Source organism: Prenolepis imparis, unplaced genomic scaffold, assembly GCF_030444845.1.
Source record: "Prenolepis imparis isolate NDT839.2.m4 unplaced genomic scaffold, iyPreImpa1.0 SCAF_1, whole genome shotgun sequence".
NCBI classification, from domain to species: domain Eukaryota; kingdom Metazoa; phylum Arthropoda; class Insecta; order Hymenoptera; family Formicidae; genus Prenolepis; species Prenolepis imparis.
The window spans coordinates 5,778,851-5,799,627 of NW_028141159.1; the positions used below are offsets into that span (position 1 = coordinate 5,778,851).

General features: G+C 31.6%; 2 protein-coding genes across 5 annotated transcripts in view; one reads left to right on the forward strand and one right to left on the reverse strand.

Annotated features, from left to right (window-relative positions):
- LOC145943495 (uncharacterized) overlaps positions 1-15,869 on the reverse strand; it is a 122,474-nt gene extending 106,605 nt beyond the window's left edge. For both annotated transcript variants that reach the window (XM_083051052.1, XM_083051076.1), the window contains exon 1: positions 14,953-15,869. Coding sequence is in view for 1 of the 2 variants with exons in the window: in XM_083051076.1 (XP_082907202.1) it covers positions 14,953-15,069 (117 nt within the window). In the remaining variant the exon portion in view is untranslated. The remainder of the gene's footprint in view (positions 1-14,952) is intronic.
- LOC145943442 (calcium/calmodulin-dependent protein kinase kinase 1) overlaps positions 1-20,777 on the forward strand; it is a 65,535-nt gene that overhangs the window by 31,242 nt on the left and 13,516 nt on the right. For 2 of the 3 annotated variants that reach the window (XM_083050949.1, XM_083050956.1), the window contains 2 exons: positions 17,048-17,613; positions 18,088-18,524. In XM_083050949.1, the coding sequence (XP_082907075.1) occupies positions 17,048-17,613; positions 18,088-18,524 (1,003 nt within the window). Of the gene's footprint in view, positions 1-2,537; positions 2,944-17,047; positions 17,614-18,087; positions 18,525-20,777 lie in introns of those variants that run through there. The other variant, XM_083050960.1, reaches the window with a different exon arrangement.

Below are 20,777 nucleotides of genomic sequence, written 5' to 3' on the forward strand. Positions count from 1 at the left end.
TAAAACTTCAAGAGTGTATTTTTCAAGATTTGAAATTGGCTCGAAATATCTCGAGGTTCGATTGAACCATTAGCTAACATTCTCCGAAACTTTTCGATTTGCTGCATTGCAGAAAGTATTCTAACGTAAAGTTTCATATTAAAAATTTACAAAAATATAATGCTCTTAAAACTTTATTTCTCAAAACTCAATTTACGGCTCTAATAAACAACTAGATAACTGTTAGTTTGCTATAATATTACGAAGCGATGACATAAGATTGTCACAAATTGTTAATCGCAAAAGGATGAAGCTTGTGGCAACGACATTAATAACTATCATACGTAGGAAGTAACTCAGGAACATCTGGCGTGTTTTGTCGGTCGCATATGTAAATGAAAAACGATATATTAACTCGATGACACGATCACCGTAGCTTGGTCGGAATTTTAGATATTAACGATCTCTCCCAATTGGCTTTTTGTTTTAGACTTGTGTTTATCTTGTATATTAATAAATGTATGATTAAATATGTAATTTTATTACATTTGCAATCGAATATGCGTGATAGACTCAAAAATGTCTAGACTATTTGTTTCAAATATTTTGTTTAACATATTTTTCTTACTATAAACCACATTACAATTGTCACAAATTTATAGAAAAGTAAAAACTAGGAAAGTAAAACTTATATAAATAAATCACTCTATTAAAGATTTTTTTTATATATTTTTGAATTTTACATATACACTCGTCAACAAAATTAACGCATATGTATTTTAAGTCAAAATTATGATAAGATTTGCGAAAAAAATTTATTCCACTCCGTGGAATGCGTCAAAGTACGCAATTTTTTAGTGACAAAACACGTCCTTACTTTTGAAGCAGTGGCGTACGGGGAGGGAGAATAAATTAAAAATCTGACGAATGGTTTTTAAAGTAGAGACTTCAAGCTTGACAGTGAAAAAAAAATTTTTCAAATCCGATCATTTTTAGCGGAGTTATGCTTATTTGAAATTATGCGAAATTTTGACTTAAAATACATATGCGTTAATTTTGTTGACGAGTGTATTTATATTTAATAGTTTTATAAAATTTAAAAATTTTTCTACAATATTTTCTAGATTAAATGCGAAAAAATCAAACAATGCATGGTAAACTACATAGTCGATATGGCAAGTAATCTTAAATATTAAAAATTTAAATTGGACTCCGCAATGATCGCTAACAGAATGGCTTGGAATAATTTATATCGCTACTGACATAATGGGTGAATAATAACAACGTTTTCCATAGAAATTGCAGTGGCATATCGCCAACAAGGTCAAAGTTGTAAATTATCGCTTTCTTTCTAACAAAAGTACGCCACGTCTCTTGGCATGTCGAACATTTTGATATTCCTCGCGCGTTCTAAAGCGATTCTTTCGCGACTCCTCGAAGTAATTACTTCCAAGTCACCAGAGGGAATTACGACGGAAAACATTCGCTCTTCGAAGATTTTCCGAGTTTTCCGCATCCTTTATAAAAATTCCAGAAAATTATCCAGAGGTAAAGTTGAAAAAATAATTCTCAATAAAATTTTTAAAATAATCTTCAAATACTTATATTGAATACGTAAAAATCTTCGGCAAATGTAAGAGTTGGCAGAAATAATATTCGTATATCGTCGAATAAAAGAACTGTGTTCTCCAAACACGAGGTTTAAGAGCTCAGACGCGCGCCTACACACACTCATATATCTTAATACGAGTATACCACATGAGCACACATCGCTACAGAGAGATGACGCAGACCAGACTGGTCGAAAGATCCTGGCGAATACGCCACTTTCTACGATCCAGAAGTTCACTGTGGATCAGAGACGAGTTCAGGCACGTGTAAACTGAGCGAGCGTCGCAAAAGGGCACCAAAATAAAAGCTGAGTAATAAAATTTGCAAGATAAGTAAATACGAGTCCGCTGACAGATAAATTCGATTATTCATCATCTATGTGTCAGTTGTCTGGAAATATTTATACGCATCTTCTGAAATCACTTCTTGAATATAAGCACAACAAATAAATTGTTGAGAAATATATATACATTTAATATCAATATGAAATGAAAAGTTTTGTTTCTCTATCTGTGGTTCGCGCGAATGGCATCTATAAAATTTTTTTGTTCGGTTACAAAAAAATATTTTGTTAAATGTTTTTGTATATATTAAACCACATGAAAAATTGCCAAGAGAATTTCTCAATCGTCGATAGTATGGAAATGGAAACATTATTTTGCGTAGTCATTTTTCCGCATCGACCAGAGTGGGGCAGCAGGGCTCCATCGTAAATGCTGCATCTCTATACGCTTCTCTCTCTCTCTCTCTCTCTCTCTCTCTCTCTCTCTCTCTCTCTCTCTCTCTCTCTCTCTCTCTCTCTCTCTCTCTCTCTCTCTCTCTCTCTCTCTCTCTCTCTCTCTCTCCATCCGTCATTATTACGCAACTCGAGATCGGAGCAGAGCGAGCGGATATACGATATACAACTCGAGTATCGGCCCGGAAGGTGGTGGCTACGACGATGCCGGCGGAGATGATGGTGGGAAGAGCACGCGGTCCAAACTCCGCGAGAGCTGCATGTAGTCGACGACCGAAGCTCGAAGCAATACGGCTGAGAGCGCGAGTCTCCAGAATCCAAAGCAGGACTCAGAAATAAAGTGCGGCTCTGCGGTTTTTTCTTTTATCTTTTTTTTTTTTTTTAAATTTTACTCGCGAGTGATTGATCTCTTCTTAGTTCTAATTAGATGTCGCGCGCAACTTGTGTGTAACAGATATTATCAAATATCAAGAGCACTTGAGATGTTCTTCAAAAGTGTCAGAGAAAAATAGATGACTTCAATGATAAATTCATGTGTGCGTGAATTATTGATAAATTATAGCGACAGAAGTAGATACGAATTGGAAGCACATGCAGTGGCTAAAGACGTCTCATAGGTAAAATACCCTTATGCACTAAAGCGAGAAAAAGCAGAATCCTAGATAGCTTTTATATAAATAACGTTAAAATTATGTCTGTGTGTATGTTAGTTTGTATCGTGCAAACAGAATTAAATCAATTTTTATTTTTAAAAATGCATTGAATTTTATATTCAAACGTAAAATTTATAAGTTACATTACATATTAAATATTAATATTAAACATACATATTAATATTTAAAAAAATAATTGCGAAAAAGAATCAATTAAAAAGAATTGAGAATAATTAGATGATAAAAATTCATTATTCATAGTAAATTATTTGGAATTTCTTAAAAATATAGTTTGAAGTATAATATAGACTATAAATAAAATATAGTCTGCTATTATTTATCTTAATCATTTTGCAAATAATTATTTATGTATGCATTGTATCCTGAAAGTATGCATTGAAAGCTAATACGGACAATTTGAATAATAAATAATTATTGCAATGTAAATTATTTTTCTTTATTCTATATTATGCACAGGTAATTCTTTATTCGATTAAAAACGTATTGTTTCTAGGAATATAAATATTCATTCTTTCTCATTCGTTACTTATGTAAATAAAATTATGTTCAATATTTCTCTAATTTTATCATTACAATCGTTCATCGAAAATCGAAAGTATAATTGATAAATTCCTTCGCGAAATTTCTCCATCGCATAAATTATCAATCAAACCGTATAATATCGACGTAATTTAACTTACGCTTCAAAAATTTAACATCCGCAAACTGCGTAGTTGCGGTTACGCGTGCAGCAGCGTTATGTAGCCAGGTAACAATTTAATTTGCGATCGATTTCGCCATGATACATTCGCGCAATCAGTAATATATCGATCCTGATCAATTAATGAAACGTTATTAATTCAATTCAAACTTTGAAGGTGTCGCGAATCGCGTACATACGCTCGTGTATAACGCGATAAAATGCGTCGTACGCAACTTATCGACGACGAACAGTCTCACCGATTAATGAGATTAATTTGCGGTTGTTCCGGCAAATTGCGGGGAGAGAGTGTGCCGTTTTGATACACATGGATTACGTAGCCGAGATAATCGGAATACAAAATATTGATATACAAAAACATATATTTTTCTTTGTGTGAAACGATATTTTATTTTATCGAAGGATAATACTACAAGTTGCAAAAAAGAGATTCAATAATTACCACGATGGCTCAAACATCGAGATAAAGGTATGTTGAAATTAATATCGAAAATATACTATATATATTCCTATTTTATATTTCTCTCTAATGTCAGATACACTTTTGACATATTTTCGAATTCACTGTACTTTTTTCATTTTATCATTATTATTATTTATAGCGATTCTACATATATACATTATGGTGTATATTAAATATTATATGCAATATTTTAATAATCTCTGAATTAAAATGTTTTATATTAAAATAAGGCTTATTCTCGCAGAAAAATTTATTTAAAATATAAGGATTTTCAAATAGAAGAAAATTTAAGATCATAAATATCTTGTTAATTTAAACAGCTTTTAATTAAAATATACATACACATACACATACCTGTGATAGGCTGCACGCAACAAGCGCGTCTGACAATGCGACCGAATAATCTAATCAATTGTTCAATCTAATTGACTCAATACGATGTTTAATTGAGCCCCGCTACTATCGTATTATATAGATCTGACCTAAATGCGTAAGTGATTTTACACCATGAACACTTAATACAGATTAAACACTAAAAGGCAGCATGCAAATTTTCGCATAATAACGATAAGTGAACAAGTGAAGATTGTCGCTTGAAATCTAAAATTCAATTAGCTAAGATATATTCATATTGTCATGATAACTACGCTTTAGAATTTTGCTTCTCAATATTAAAACCAGTGCTCGCTGAAAATAATTTCGCTAAAATATTTACGGTCATTTGAATCATAAATCATAGATACGCATAATCCAATAATCTCGCTTTATAGAAATTTCAACATAAAAGATGAGAACATTCTCTCTAGTATTTTGAACATCACTTTAGCTGTATTTGCATAATTTGTGAAAAAGCAAACTAACAGTCAGACATAATTTCAACTTTATTTACACACAAATATAGAAATTTTAGATAGATTACTCCCTTTTTCTTTCCCTCTCTCTCTCTCTCTCTCTCACTCTCTCTCTCGTTTTCTCTTTTTCTCTGAAGCACGATAATTCCACAAGATAAAACGCGCGGTTGAAAGTGTAATCGATTGAGAAGAATACGAAGTAACGAAATGCTGAACCGACGGAACATGATTAATTTAGAACGACTTCGCTAGGCGACGTATTCTTTCGCGATATCGTTTATAGTCTAAAACGTGCTTCGCGTATGCAACGTGTGTGTATCAGGATCGATCAAATTGCAATATTGGTTTGCGTCGACGGTCGCGAACGAGCAAGTCGACGATGGTACATCATTAATTCAGTCTGCTGGCTAGGTAAAAGGAACGACGTCACATAGAAAACTGATACACGCGATCGCAGTTCAAAATGTCATACTCCGAAGATATATGCATTTATGTGCGCAGTGCATCTTCATTTAACAAATCGTGTGTAATTTCGAAATAATGCGAGAAAGATCTCTGCTCTAATGATATCTGTGATATCTTTGTTTAGTAAAAATTTAGATAAGAAAAGTTTACGTATGGATATTGTTAAATAAAATATATTTATAAAAGCCGATAAAAGCATTTGTGCAGGGTTTATGGCTCAAGTTATATCAATTCCATTTATAAAATGAAGAATTCATAAAATACGATGCTATTTGGAGAAACTTTTGTTAATTTATTATGTAGTACCATGATGGCGCGATGTCTCCCCCTTGCTTCGGATTTATAATAGCAAACAGGACGCTGTCAAAGGATAACTAATATCCACGCCCAAGTGTTAATGAGCCTGATGGTCCGATGTGATGTAATGCAATAGCCCAAAGTGATGCATAGCCATTGAATGTCTAGGAGCTTGCACTCTTAATCACGTTAATCAAAGTGCTTTTGTGTGCTTATACAAAGACGCGAATAAATGTTATTTCCCAGCTTTACTAGCTTCTTCCGCAGTTGAAACTCCTTTTATACGTATTGTTCCTGTTCTTTGTTTTCCGTTAATTCTACATTCATTTTACGGTGTCTTACAGATGAACAATGAATCGCATTTACGTCCGGTATTCGAAATAGACGGCATTTTTACTGAAATCTTCTATTTCAGCCAGCATTACAGAAAATGAAAACAGTCATTCTTTTGAGACCATATGGAACACAGAGGTGAAATCAATGTGCTTAGAAATTCATAATTAATTTTCTTTAATTATTATCTCATCCATAAGATTAATTAGTTAAGAATATATTAATATATATAAGATTATAATTAGTTAAGAATATATTAAAATATATATTAAAAATAATTTTTAGCCTATTATGATATGACGGAAATTCTTTTATAAAATTCGTATTTATCAGTTAAATAATTAATTCAAATGCATTTTTTTTCACGACATAAACGTGTCATGTGACGCATTTCACGATCTCTATCACAAAAAATGACGCGTCCTTTTAATTGCGAATTATATGGATCGTTGATAGACGCCAATGTAACAATATATGAAAACGATACGGAAGCTATAGTAAGTCACGTACACAGTCGTGTCGTTAATAATGCCATTAGCCGAGACACTGTCACGTTAGTAACTTACTAATAGCCGGTAAGAGACACTTCGATTTCCTCTCCGTCTCCCTTTCTCGACTCGTCCCCGTCTGCATTAGGCCACACTTAACGCCTCTATCGCATAAGGTATACTTTTTTTCGCGCGACAATCCCTTACGTCATTTAATTAACTTATTGCGCTCAGGTAGTTTCGCTTGAATTATTGCAAGAAATAATTAATCATCTTTTAGAAAAATGTCATGCATAATCTATGAATCATTACATAAATCCGCAAAATTAATTCTCTTTTTGAAATAAAAGATGTCTCATTAATAATTTTTCAGAATGCGTTTAAATAAGCATTTAACGGTATTCTTAAAAAATTGAATTCTTATTATAATATTTCAGCAATAATATCTAATTTAAAACCGATCTTATTCATACATGATAAATATACAAATGTAGAAATAAAGATATTTTTAATTATTTTATTTTTATATCCATATATCTAGTTTACAAGTGACTCATGTTTATATTATGTAAGATAAAAAAATCTCTGGCACTTATAAAATGGATAACAATTCTTTTATGATCACAGACGTCTGTGTTAATAATGTTTACGCAGAAAAGAATACTGTATATGTATGAAAGATTGATTCACACGATAATATACAATTAGAAGAAAACTCATATGTGTAAAATCCAATATGAAACCTAGCGTAAACCAATACTGGGACCAAAAATATTATTTAATATAAGATTACTAACGAGTCAATAAATCGTATTGCATATCAACATTTTATGAACACGTGATTAGATTGATGAATTAAAAACTCCAAAAGCATTTAAAAATTACTGATAAAGCACTTATAAAAAACACATGCATGTTAATATTAAAATTATCGTTATCGTACATATACATATAAGTAAGATATACAATTCAATATCAACTTATTTCAAATTGAAGAACGTTCAAAAAACAATAATAAAATAAAAACGCGTTTGAATGATACAGATTTGTTACTTTTATGTAATTGATAAAAATTCTTGTCATAAATTATGATCCAATAAAATTTTATATTCCAATGCTTTGATATATTTTATCCTGACTACTCTAATTTTTTAATAAGAAAAAAACTTTATATTTTTTATTTTTCTAAAAGGATAATTCTATTGGTATAAAAGTTTCTGTTGACAAAAGTTAACTAATATTCCAATTTTCGCGAAAGGGTTTCAATTCTATACCATCGACCATAACGAAGTTGGGTCACTCTATAAGAGAATGTCATTTTCATTGTAGTTCAACTTTCTCCAAGATTAATGAAATTCTTTCTTGAGGCTTCTCGAGTAACTTGACACTCGTCTCGATCAAGAACTGTGTTTAGTTATTTAATGCGCTTTCAAAAAAAAACTTTGTATTAAGATTGCAAGATTGGAGGGTGGCCCGGTTACGAAAAGTTTGCTCGTCGATTAAGGTTCCGCATTGCGTTTGCAGTTTCTAGAATTATGTGCCAAACGAAAATTGCGAGGCGACTTGAATATGTGCCAATCAAAAAAATTTTAAGTTAAAAAATTTGCGAACATAATTTGTAATACATAATAATTATAATACATCATATATTTTAAGAGCTTGAAATATAATTCGTTTATATTTTATTTATATTAAAATAATAAAAATAATTAACAAATATGTCAATACACTACTAATAATCATGAAAATATATTGATAGATAATTAATTAGAAGGAAATATATCCTATATAAAGATGCGACAGTTTTTCAAGTAATTTAAAAATTTTTATCTTTTCTTAATGCATTATTCTTGAAAAAATAAGATAAGCGAAGGAATTTATTATATACTTGATTAAAATATAATATGATATTAAACTATAAATAAATAAAAATACAAAAAAATTTTTTTAGTTCTTTTTTGCGTTCAATTGTGTAATACAAAAATTGCATTTAATTTTGTATAAAATATGCTTACAAAATTGTTCCAATTAGTTTTTCGATACACATTCGATCACAATGAATTATTCGCTCGAGAACAAATTTCAGTAGAACAAATTCGTTCGATCAACCGCAATATTGGTCACCATTATTCGTTACGGCACAAAGATAAAAGCTTATGGAAAATTTATGCGTCACTGTTATTCCGTTTTGATTTTGACGAAGGCCTCACGCACACATATTTTATTACTCGTTATATTTCAAGCAAATATAGATGTAAAAGTATCAATGGCGCAGTCTGAAAAAATTATGCCTTTTTTATCTAACGGTTAAAATTTTTAGAAAATATATTTAATTTTCTCAGCAAGAATTTAAAAGAAATAAACAAAATAAGAGGGTTACTTAATTATTCTGCAGACGAAATTTAATATAAGAAAAGCCCTTCGCTTCTTATCGTTTACTCGGAATTATCGCGCGCACGTAAATAAATGCCTCAACGTTTTAATCTAGAAGAATTTTATTTTCAAGTGTAGCAAACAGGAAAATCTACATTTAAAATTAAGCTCGGCATGTTAAGACAGTCGATATGCTAAAAAAAATTTATGGATCTATGGTGCTCATGTGCTTTGCATTTTACTGAAAGACAACTATGTAAAGCTTTATAAAGATTTGTCTTGGAAATATCGCGGCAAGAGTCATAAAACGAAGTATATCGGTGGCGTGAATAAGAAATAGTGCGCAGCATGTGGAACATCTAGCAATGCTTTGAAGGATTTATCGTGGACTATATTATTTGCTGTACCGACTGTGTCTACATACCGAAATGCACGCATCGCAATATATAGTTCCCCGAAGTTCTCTATGTCAGAAGCAAATAATACAGTGCATTTGTCAGAGAACTCGAGACTCGACAGTTGCGGCTTTCTATCGCATGCTGATCCATAGATTTGCATGCAGAATGCACCCTGAGCAATATTCGTCATCGAAGCTTTTAATAAAATAAGTTGAAATTATTACACGCATTATAATTAACAAACTACGCTTTCTTTCACATCAAAAATAGAATCTATTAGCTAGTCAATACAAGAATTCTTTTGCGCTTCATGTTTTAACTTCATTTAATAAATATTTCATATCATAAATATTACGGCATTATGTTAAATTATATAAAAAAATTCATGTCACCTTATTATCATTTTCGCCGACATATTTTATCGTTAAAATCATAAAAATATGATATTAGAGCGCAATTGTTATTTCATATATTTCTTTTATATTTTATTTAATGAATCATAATAAATTATTTCAACGCGAAAAAGACTAATTAATTGCATGAACTGCACGATTTGTATGACTCTAAAACTGCGCATTTTCAGAATAATTGCGCTAATAAATAAGTCAGAAACTTGATAACAAATACCATGTGTTCGGCACGTTCATTATTAGACAGCACGAGCTATCATATTTAGTACTGCGAGTACGCATAATATATAAGTAGTTTAATTAATATATTAATTCAATACCCTATCCTCGCCAGATTCACGGCTAATTCATTCTTCGGATAAAGGAAGAATAGAAATGCATGCATACGATGCATCGTGCGCGCGACGCTTATGCTCGTTCCTGGAATAATAATTAATTATCCGAAGCCTCCTTGGCATGTGTTATTCGCGGCTGCTTAATGCCTCGCGGGCATGAATCTTAATTAAGACGCGTTCAGATCACAACTGTGTGGGGAACTTTATCATCTCTTATGGATAGAGAACTTCGGCTTTCGTTGCGCAAACATTTCCGATCGTTTTTACAGACATCATCGATAATATTATTGAACTTCTACAACATGCGAAAAATCACGATGATATAATCATAATTCGATATATTAAGAATTAAAATTCAAATCCTAATATATTTTAATATTAAAATATCATTATTCAATTTTCACATACCGAATTTAATTATTAAGATAATTTTTCGTTATCTTTTTACGTATATATATAATTCTTGAATAAGTAATCGAAAAATTAATGAACAATTTCGTATATTTCTATATAGCAACTTTATAGATAAAATTATATACATATAATATGAGATATAATGTAATTGAAAGAAAATAATTGTTGCCACGCGGATATTAAAATACCGGCACTTATCAAAATATTAATATTATTAGAAATGCCAAAGTTTATAAACGTGCGATATACAAGCATGACGCAAAGTAATGAAAATTCCTATATTATATTAGCATTCTTATTCGTGATCAGTATTCATTATATTTAAATAGTCGACAAGAAAAAAAATTAAGCAAATTGCATTTTATGTATAAATTCTTAATCACATGTACATTAATTATTTTCTTATGAAAAACTATATGATAATATATAATTAAACACGAGTTGCTATATTTTCTTTACATAAAGATGCTTCTAAATTTTAATTCTCAAATTAACATGAATATTATTCAATACGAATAAACGATATGCTAACAAGTGCCATATCCTTTCTCGTCAATATGTTAGCTTGATAAAATAAATATTTTCGCATTTGCGACATTACAAATACCCTTATCAGACTTTAAATATTAATCGCTTAATATAAAAGTCGAATAATCGTTGTCCTCGTGATAAGATTATTACAAATTAGTTACGACGTTCTTATCGCATCGCTTACGGATTCAATTTCTGCAATAAATTGGCCGCCAGAAACGGATAACAACGACAAAATGAAGTATTTGCCTGCGGGCAATATATGAAAATGCGTCTGACATACTATCGTGAACTACAATTCGTAAGTAACGAGGCAATTCCGACGTGGTGGCACACTTTTATCATTTCTGCGTTACGCAATTTATCTCGAAGGGACTCAAAATTCTCATTTTCTTACGCTTTCTCCGCGCGCGCGATCATACAAATTAATTAACTAATCTATTATTAATCCGAGCTTGCCCGGTTTTTCTCCTTGAATCATCTTTTTTCGCGCGATTTCTAGCAATATAAAAAGATAAGAAATATATTAAGTTTTTTGTTTAGTTTATTTGACGAAATAAATTTAATTTTCATCGATAATACGCTTTTTAATCATAATAAATCATTAAAAAAATATTTTATCCTTTGTAGTAAAAGAAAATTAATACAATCTTAAAATAAAGGAAAAATAATATTTTAATATTAGAGGAAATGTTTTTTTAAAGGTAAAGTTTCGATAGACCTTAAGAAACATATTAAAAAATACATCTCAAGAAAAATAATTAATGCAGCGAAAAATTACTAAATTAAGTATTAGTAAAAATAATTTTCTTACAAATCATACTAACAATTCTTTATTTTAATTGTCAATAAATTTATAAATTTTTTATATTTTTTTCCTTTAGAAAAAACAATATGAAGAAAAACTCGAATCATTCAGTTTTTCTCGAATCTCATCGATACTACGCAAATATGTATCGCAATTTATATAATATATACGTGCATTTATCGCTCATTTGTCGGTTGGATGCGGATACAACGGCGAGACAAAATGCATATAAATGCGCATTCCGCGGTGCTACGTGTTTCGCGTACATAAAGAACGGCGGACACGTGTCGCCAAGTTTTTCTCACATTCATTCGTTGGCATTCGCGGATCGTTCTCGAACCTGATCGAGTGTTAAACGTTTTTCTATGGAACGCTATACGTTCTAGTGATTCCTTTTGCTGATCGTAACAGGTGGCAACCGTCGTGACATGAGCAAAAACAATTTTCCATATTCGATGTGTTCAATTATGAATGGAAGTTTTTCTCAATACAAAGGTGTGAAATTACTTTTTTTAAGTTTGCAGCCATGACGCATTTCCGTGGGTAATGTACGATGGCGATAAAATTTTGAAAATTTATGAAGTGCTTATGAAAAACATACGCATGTTCAATTTAATTTTAGTGCACGACTGATTCGATGAGTAATGCAGAATTTCTTATAAATCTACTCTTTTTTTTTACGTATGCCCTATACTGTTTATGCATCGAATAGAGGCACTTGCAGCCTCCTCGACGTGCGACGATGCACATTCTTCGGATGACGCGCATCGCTTTTTACGGAATATCTATAAATATTTGCGACCAGTTTTTGTTTCGGCAATTTTTACGTAATAGCCTGTGTTTTTTTATCGTTAAAATTGTTAAGAATTAAGTATATACGAAAATAGCCTGCAGAATATAGTAGTATTCAAGAAAAATTAATAATAAAATAAAATAAATCTATGCGAACTTAACATTCTATAATATTTACAACTTCGACTATATAAACAAAATACTCTTATTTTCTGAAATTCAAAATTAAATGTATTTAAGGATATATTAAGGCTGATAATAAAGTTAAATTCATATAGATCAATAAAATCAAGCTGTTAGAAAAGAAATTGACAAACTTCAAATTCAGTCAAATTTCTCAAGACGATATTTTTGTATTATCTGCATAAAGATGTATAAGTTTAAATATAATACAAGTGCAAAAATATATTTTGCGTTAATATTGAAAAATATTATGTCTTAAAAATTTTTCCCGATTGATTAGAAGATTTTTCTCTCGCTAGCTATTTACTTTTTATTAATGTCCTTTTTCTACGATTAAAGCCACCGTTCATTATATTGAGATAATTCAAATAGCAAAATTGTAATTAAGCACTTAAAATTATAATGTAATTCTGAATTGTATGCGATTCGCGTAGATAATATGTGCGGGATAATTTGATGAAGGGAGTTTGTGCGGAACTTGCCTTATTTGATAACAACGATGTGCTCAACTATTTGTAGTACTTGGGTATTTGTAGCAAACACCGAAGAACACTTCAACATGTAGAATTTAATTTCGCGAGAAGTGGCCTAATTATGACGAAATAGGGGAAGGTTGCCTATATTGGACCAGTTTTCAATTTTTTTTTTTCATAACTTGCAGAAACTTAATAAAAATGGATTATAAACTGATTGGGTTTTATCTTTGATCTGTTGGCAATATTCTATATTTTTTTGAGATTTTTTGCACAACAATTTCTATTGCGGATACGTCTTTTTTAAAACCTCTGCAAATGGTACAATTTTGGCAACTGGGGTTTCCCAAATTGTACCAAGTTTCCTTTATCGTACTGATATGATTTAATTAAAAACTGTGAAGGCATAAAAATAAAATACAAACAATTTGAATAAATACATGTTTAAGTGATATCACAGTTCGTGTACAAAACAAAAAAAAATATTTTTTTATTAAAAAATAAAATTAAAATTACAAAAATGAAACATTTTCGTTTTTAAAACTTAACTTAAAAATCAATTGAGATCACAGTTTGTACCTATATAAAACTAAAAAAAAATATTTTTTAATTAAAAAATATATATTAAAATTACAAAAATTAAACATTTTCATTTTTAGAAACTTAATTAAGAAATAAACAATCATTAAACAAAAATCTGTTTTTCAATTAAAACAAAAAATTAATATAAATAACACAAAAGAAAACAAATGAACTGCTTTCTATAGAGAACAAAAGTCACAGATGTAGTCTTTTCCGGGAATAATGTTAGCACAAGACGGTACAATATAGGCAACTAATAGGTGGTACAATTTAAGAGACTAGTCGTGTTTTTCAAATTATGGTAGCAAAATATACACAGAGTGAGGCTATCTCTAAACTATGCCATGCCAATTTTAATGTAGTATAAAAATGACAAGCAGCTAAATTAATACACCTATTGAAACTTTTTAAATGCCTTATGTAAAAGTGGGTAAAACTTACTTCTAAAACTAAAAAAACTTTTATTTGATCTTTTTAAACAAATGCTTTCGTGGACAAACATTCGCTTCCATGTACTAACTTTATGGCGTTAGGTGAACCTCGCATACACAAATGGCGCTAGGCCTTCGGATTCTATGAAATATAGAAATGGTACAATTTAGGAGCCGGTACAATATCGGCGACTTTCCCCTAATCATTGAATTAGCTTCTCTAACGAATTGTCTTTAATTTTGAAACATAGAGATGTATAGTAATTGAAAAATACAAATAAATCAGGAATATATAATAAAACATTTTACTTTTTTTAGTTTAGAGATTAAAAAATTTTGCTCTGGATCAAATTTGTTATTATGTAGTTAGTTATGTTGAGAATTTAAGGATTTTGACAGACTAATTTGATAAAGGAAAAACATTTCGTTCTTACCGTATCTTTATTGTGAAAAATGTCTGGTCTAGAAAAATTAATTTATGACCCTTGGTATTTTTACACAATATAATTATATTGCAAATGTGTTTAGCCTATATTTCTACCAGAAACAAAAAAATTAAACTACAATTAATCAGACTATATAGTCATCAATTTGTTCATGTTGAAAAGCGCCATTGATTAATTACCTCATCGAGAGAGCGTTTTGACTTTGATGGAACTTTGCCCGAGCTGCGGCGAATGCGGATCTTGCATCTTGCTGTCGTATTCATTGGCCTAGTTTGGATCGTACAATTGATCCGCATACCGACCACCGACTTCGTGTCGAATTGCACTTCACTCCCTACGTGTATCAGGCGACTGCAAACGGTGCCTCGCGTGACGTGAAGTATAATGTTGCGCCTCGTCCATTATTCTATCATCTATTGAAGATGAAAAATGGACTACCGCATATTATCGATATTTTGATCAGTCGACTTTTACGTTCACAAAAATTCTTATGATGTAGACGTTGAATTATAGTGCACGCTTCGCTTAAAAGTAAAGTGAAGTTCTGCCAAGTTGCATCGTCACGCAAACGAAAAATTTAATTCTTACGAAATAATAGTCACGCGACTTTAACGTTAAATATCATCAGATGTTGTATGTATATATTTGTGAGTACTAAATAAATAAAGATTTGTATTCCGTGTATAAACTAACCGCGATTTGCGTGTAAAAATTCCAAGAGTCATAAATTAATTTTCGTAGACCAGACATTTTTCACAATAAAGATACGATAAGAACGAAATATTTTTTCTTTGTCAAATTAGTCTGTCAAAATCCTTAAATTATCAACATAATTAACTAACAACATAATAACGAATTTAATGATCCAGAGCAAAATTTTTTAATCTCTAAACTAAAAAAAGTAAAATGTTTCATTAAATGTTTCGCGTTTTCAATTTTGTATCTACCTCGTGTAATGCAAAACATGACACATATAACTATTTCCTATGCAAATCCTGTAAAAGATCTGCAATCTATTTCTTTCAACTAATAATAGAATGAAAAGGATTTGATATATAAATAATTTAGGTAGAAAATGGACTAATAAAATCCAGGCGCAGAAATTAGACGCAACAAAAAATTTATCTTAAAGATTTCTTTATTTAATTTGAACGTTTCAATCCTCTCTTTGGACTATCTTCAACAGATCAATTGCCAAAAATAATTCGTACATCTTGATCTTCATCCCAGCCTCACGTCTTCGATAAGTCCTCTATCTATTCCAGCTATTAAGAGATGACGAGGAATAATCGAAGGAGAAACCGAAACTTTCAAATAAATTAAATAAAAAATATTTTAAGACAAGTTTTTGTTGCGCCTGATTTCTACGCCTGGTTCTTATTAACCCATTTCTTACCTGAATTTCTTCGCTGAATACAAATATCTATACTTGCTCGCACTGATTTTTACAGCTAAATTAACCAAGCCATTTCCCCCCCCTACAGTTAAAGTATCTATATATTAAAATTTACAGTTATAGTTAAAATATTTTCTATTGGTGCATTGATAATGTGGTTAATAAGAGTAATAATATACTTCAAGTACGGGGCTTCGAGGCGCAATAAATGCAAAGATACAAATTTAGAAACATTATTTTGCAAGTCTTCCAACAGACAAGGTCGTTTAAAAAGCATCAGAGTCATTATCTATTCTCGACCCTGAGGTTTGACTTATCGGCATTTCGACGTGGCTTGTCATTAACACGACGCAAACCGATAAGCCATGTATCAGGCCACACGGAACTTCATCCATAACGTCAAAGCTCTATTTATATGTCGTTCGTGGCCGTTTGAAGAAGTTTAAACGCGTGTCGGTGATACCTTCTCTCGCCCCGTGATTATTTTATAGTATCAGATATCGTACCGATTATCTCGATAATTCACTTTGTTTATTGATTGTCTGACATTTCGAATTGTAGCCTCTTTGTATTTTTACACAGACGTGGTAATGAGATACAATAACATTTTGATAACGCTTTAATAAATTTTCTAATATGTTTTATATATGGTATGATATATAATATAATCAAAAGAATTTAAAATATGTAATTTCATTTATTAAGAAAATATGAAAGGACCCTGCGCGGTTTACTTTTTTAAGAAAAATTAATTTTCTTTCTTAATTTAATTTCTGCAAGATGTGAGTGTTGTTATTAAATTAATTGTCGCCTAAATTGCAACAATTTTTATATACATAAACTACAATTAAAAAAACTTGTCCTCATTTTTTTTTCAGACGCGGTGCGATCGATCGTCCTTCTCCTTCAGATTCACTCCCTTATATCTCAAGGCAAACGAAGATTTTGCCTGCTGACTCAGAAGTATCGACGGATGTGCCTGGTTCGTCGAAAGTGCCGTCAAGCCCGGAATATATCCAGGAAGTACGCAAAGACAGCGCATTGTACCTCGAAGAAGTGGAGGAAACCCCGAAGCCGACTTTGGAGCCGACTTCCACGGATGTCCGAAGACAAAGCAGTGGCTACGTGAGCCCTCGAGGTAGCTTCGACGATATTAGAAGAAGCTCTACAAGCGGTGACACGCAGCCGCAGGATCTATTGTCAACGGAGAGACGTGTATCGAGAACGAAAGCCTTGACTAAGAACCTTGCTTATAGGGTAGAAGAGAACATTGAGGAGCACGAGCTGACCCCAGATACATTGGAGAAGAGAATGCCGACGACAGAAATACACAGAAAGGTGTCGAGCTCCGGTCTCGACATGCCCAGCATCAAGGAGGTCCTCAAGGAAAAGACTGTACTTCAACAGGAAAGCCCCGAGGGCAACGAGACAACAGAGAACGTCGGTAAGTAAACTGTATCACTATCAATGATTTAGTGTGATCGGAGTGATATTTGATATTGCTATAAGAGAACAGATTCTCAAGTTGGATAGGACGATTCTTAAAACCCGTGGGCAACTTGTAATTAAGGATTCTTCGTATAAATATTGTAAATATAAGAGAATATATTATGTATATATATATATATATATATATATATATATATATATATGTATATAACTGCTTTAACGCGAAAAATTGTGGAGATGTTTTTTTATACTTTAAAAAATATATTATAATAATAAAAAAATTATTTATGTTATCTTATGTATCATATTTTCTCAAAACTTGTTTTTTTTTATCTGCGTGAGTTCTCTCATTTAATTCGATATGAAAAATAACAAGGAAAGTACTACTTTTTTTCAAAACAGTTTTTACCCAAATTAAATAATAAAAATAAAACAAAATTGATTTTCAATATCGTTAATATCTGTTTAGCCAAATTGCAACTGACGTCGCGCAAGGATCTTTCGCGTGAAAGCGGCGAAAGTATGCGGGAGATGGACGAGACAGCAAGGGACCAGCAAGTGATCGACACAACTATCGAATTGAGCGACTCAAGTTTTAAGAGTGCTCCAAATACAAATGTGGCAACTGCTATTGCCACGGATAGTAGTCGAATAGTAGATACGAGAAAATTGTTCTTGCCCGGTGAAGCACGATCGAGCCAACGATTGCTCGAGGAAACTGTCAATGTCACCGACAAACCCATTCCCCCTCGCTACCCTTACAGCAGTCCTCAAGGATCGCCCAGGATGCGCAACAGAACACTCAATAGAGAGCACTCCGTTGGAGCCAACACGTGCAGCTTCATCGATAACCAGCACGACAGCCAACAATTGAATCAATATAAAGTGCTGGATGAGATCGGAAAGGTAAGATTAAATTTAAAATCGACTTGAAATCAAGATAAGATAATTATTTGCTTCCCGAAATTGTTGAATATTCTTAATCGTTTATAACTTAAAAATCATTAGCAAAGTTTCTTTTATTAAGAAAATATTATATATTTTGTATATTTAACCCAATAATCCATACGTAAGAAATAACACAAAGCATCTATTTTAGTTGATAATAAACGGAATAAATTTTTCAATTATTCGAGTTACGAATGTGCAAATCCCACAATTGCTAGGAACTTCACAAGTAGCAATTAGCTTCTATATATAAAGAAAATCTCTTTAATCTGTTCTGAGAGGAAAAATATTGCAGATATCTCGCACTGAGCAAATTTCGCAACGGATAGCTTGCGTTATTGTGATAGAGTCTTTCCAATTATATCCGCGACATTTTAACAATCGAACTATAATTCGCCGATAAGAGGATCTACGTATTACTTCTCTTTCTTTGAAGAGCGAAACCATTTCGCGGCGGTTACATATCCAATCAGAGAATAATATAATTATCGATATCGAATATGAGCACTTCCTCGATAACCAATAACTGGCGCCGCGAGTCATCATTTTCAGCAATTTCCACTCCGTCCTTCGTTCCTATTAAGAAATAATTAATAGGAGCGCAATTATACACGGATCAATGATAAATTATATTATACATCGTATCTGGTAAGGCAATATTGACCGCAGGAGCAGCAATTCGAATGAAAAAAAATTGTTAAAATCGTCATCGTCTTTGCGCTTATTTACTTATTTTATTTATTTTAATTGCCCGACCTATTTACGGAATAAATAGATTACAATTTTTTCTCTGTCAATTAGCACGTTAATTTGCTGATGTATTTTCTCGAGAATTGTTTACTATACGGCTCTTGTTTAATGAGTGCAGTTCTTTTCTTCAGAATCTCTCTTCCTCTTTCTCTCTCTACACACATACACATACACACACACATATTCCACCTCTGGCTCAACTTGTTTTTTATAAATTTTTCAATTGATCAAATAAAGATTCAAACGATAACTTAAATAAAAATGCTTAATCATCTCCGTGCGAAAATGAAAAGACAACTGAGGAAAATCTTGAATAAACTGTACGTATAACAATGGAAAGGTTAAAAGTTCATTCGCGCAATTCAAAAGAATGAGTTTCCTTCCTTCGTAAATGGTACTCGAACATTTCGCTCGAATAAAAGCGCACACAGAAGCACGGTAGAAAATGCGATGCTCGCTTTGATGCTTACGTATTCAACGTAGCGTGATTGGGTTCAAAACAGATGCAAGAACGAGAACGAGATAACCACCGCAATAACTTTGCACTTTGCCATAACCGAATGAAAAGCGCGAAGCTTTCGTTGCGAGAAGTTTTAAAGCGCGCGATCTTGAGGTTCGAGCCGGGAATTTCAGAGATCGTTTCCCGGGAAAAAAATAGAGAAAGAGAAATGTATTCTTGTTTTTTTTTTTTATAAACGAAGTCAAACGTCATTCCTTATGAGATTATTTTCAAGGAGTATCGCCGATATATAAAGAACGAAAGAGACAAATTCACTCATTTTATTGATTCAATCTCTTTTTCCTATTCATTTAAAGATACATTCGTAACTCAAAAAAAAATTAAATTCTTTATCAAAATAAAAGATAAAGTAAGAACGGGTAAGAACGATCGATCGAAATAAAAATTTAATGCCAATTTAACGTTCAAGTTTTGAGTTCAACTCCAACGATGTTGACATGATATCATGAAATCGCCATCGTCGCGTATTTATAAACGACGTATTAATGTCGCGATCTGTCTCTTTTCCGGCCATTACATCGATCCCTTCTGCATAATTATATGGCAATGTTCTCGTCGAGATAAGTAAAAAACCGAACTATGCCATGATTACCATATTATTTACATCAAGAGCTATTTCTGTGTGATGAACTAATTCATCTCACGGATAAATTAAATAACATTGATGAAACACCCGACACCAATTTCAATTGATAATAAATAATGTGACACACTTAATAATATAATTATGTAATATATGTATACATATACATATATATTCATATTTATATATTTATATAAAATGTATATATAAAATTAATTAATATTGTTTCATATGATAATTATAAAAATATATAAATAACTAATTGGTGATTAATAATGAAATTCCGCGAAACATTCTAATTATATAGTTATTTTTCTAAGTTATCCCTGATATAATATATATATAAAATATTTTCAAG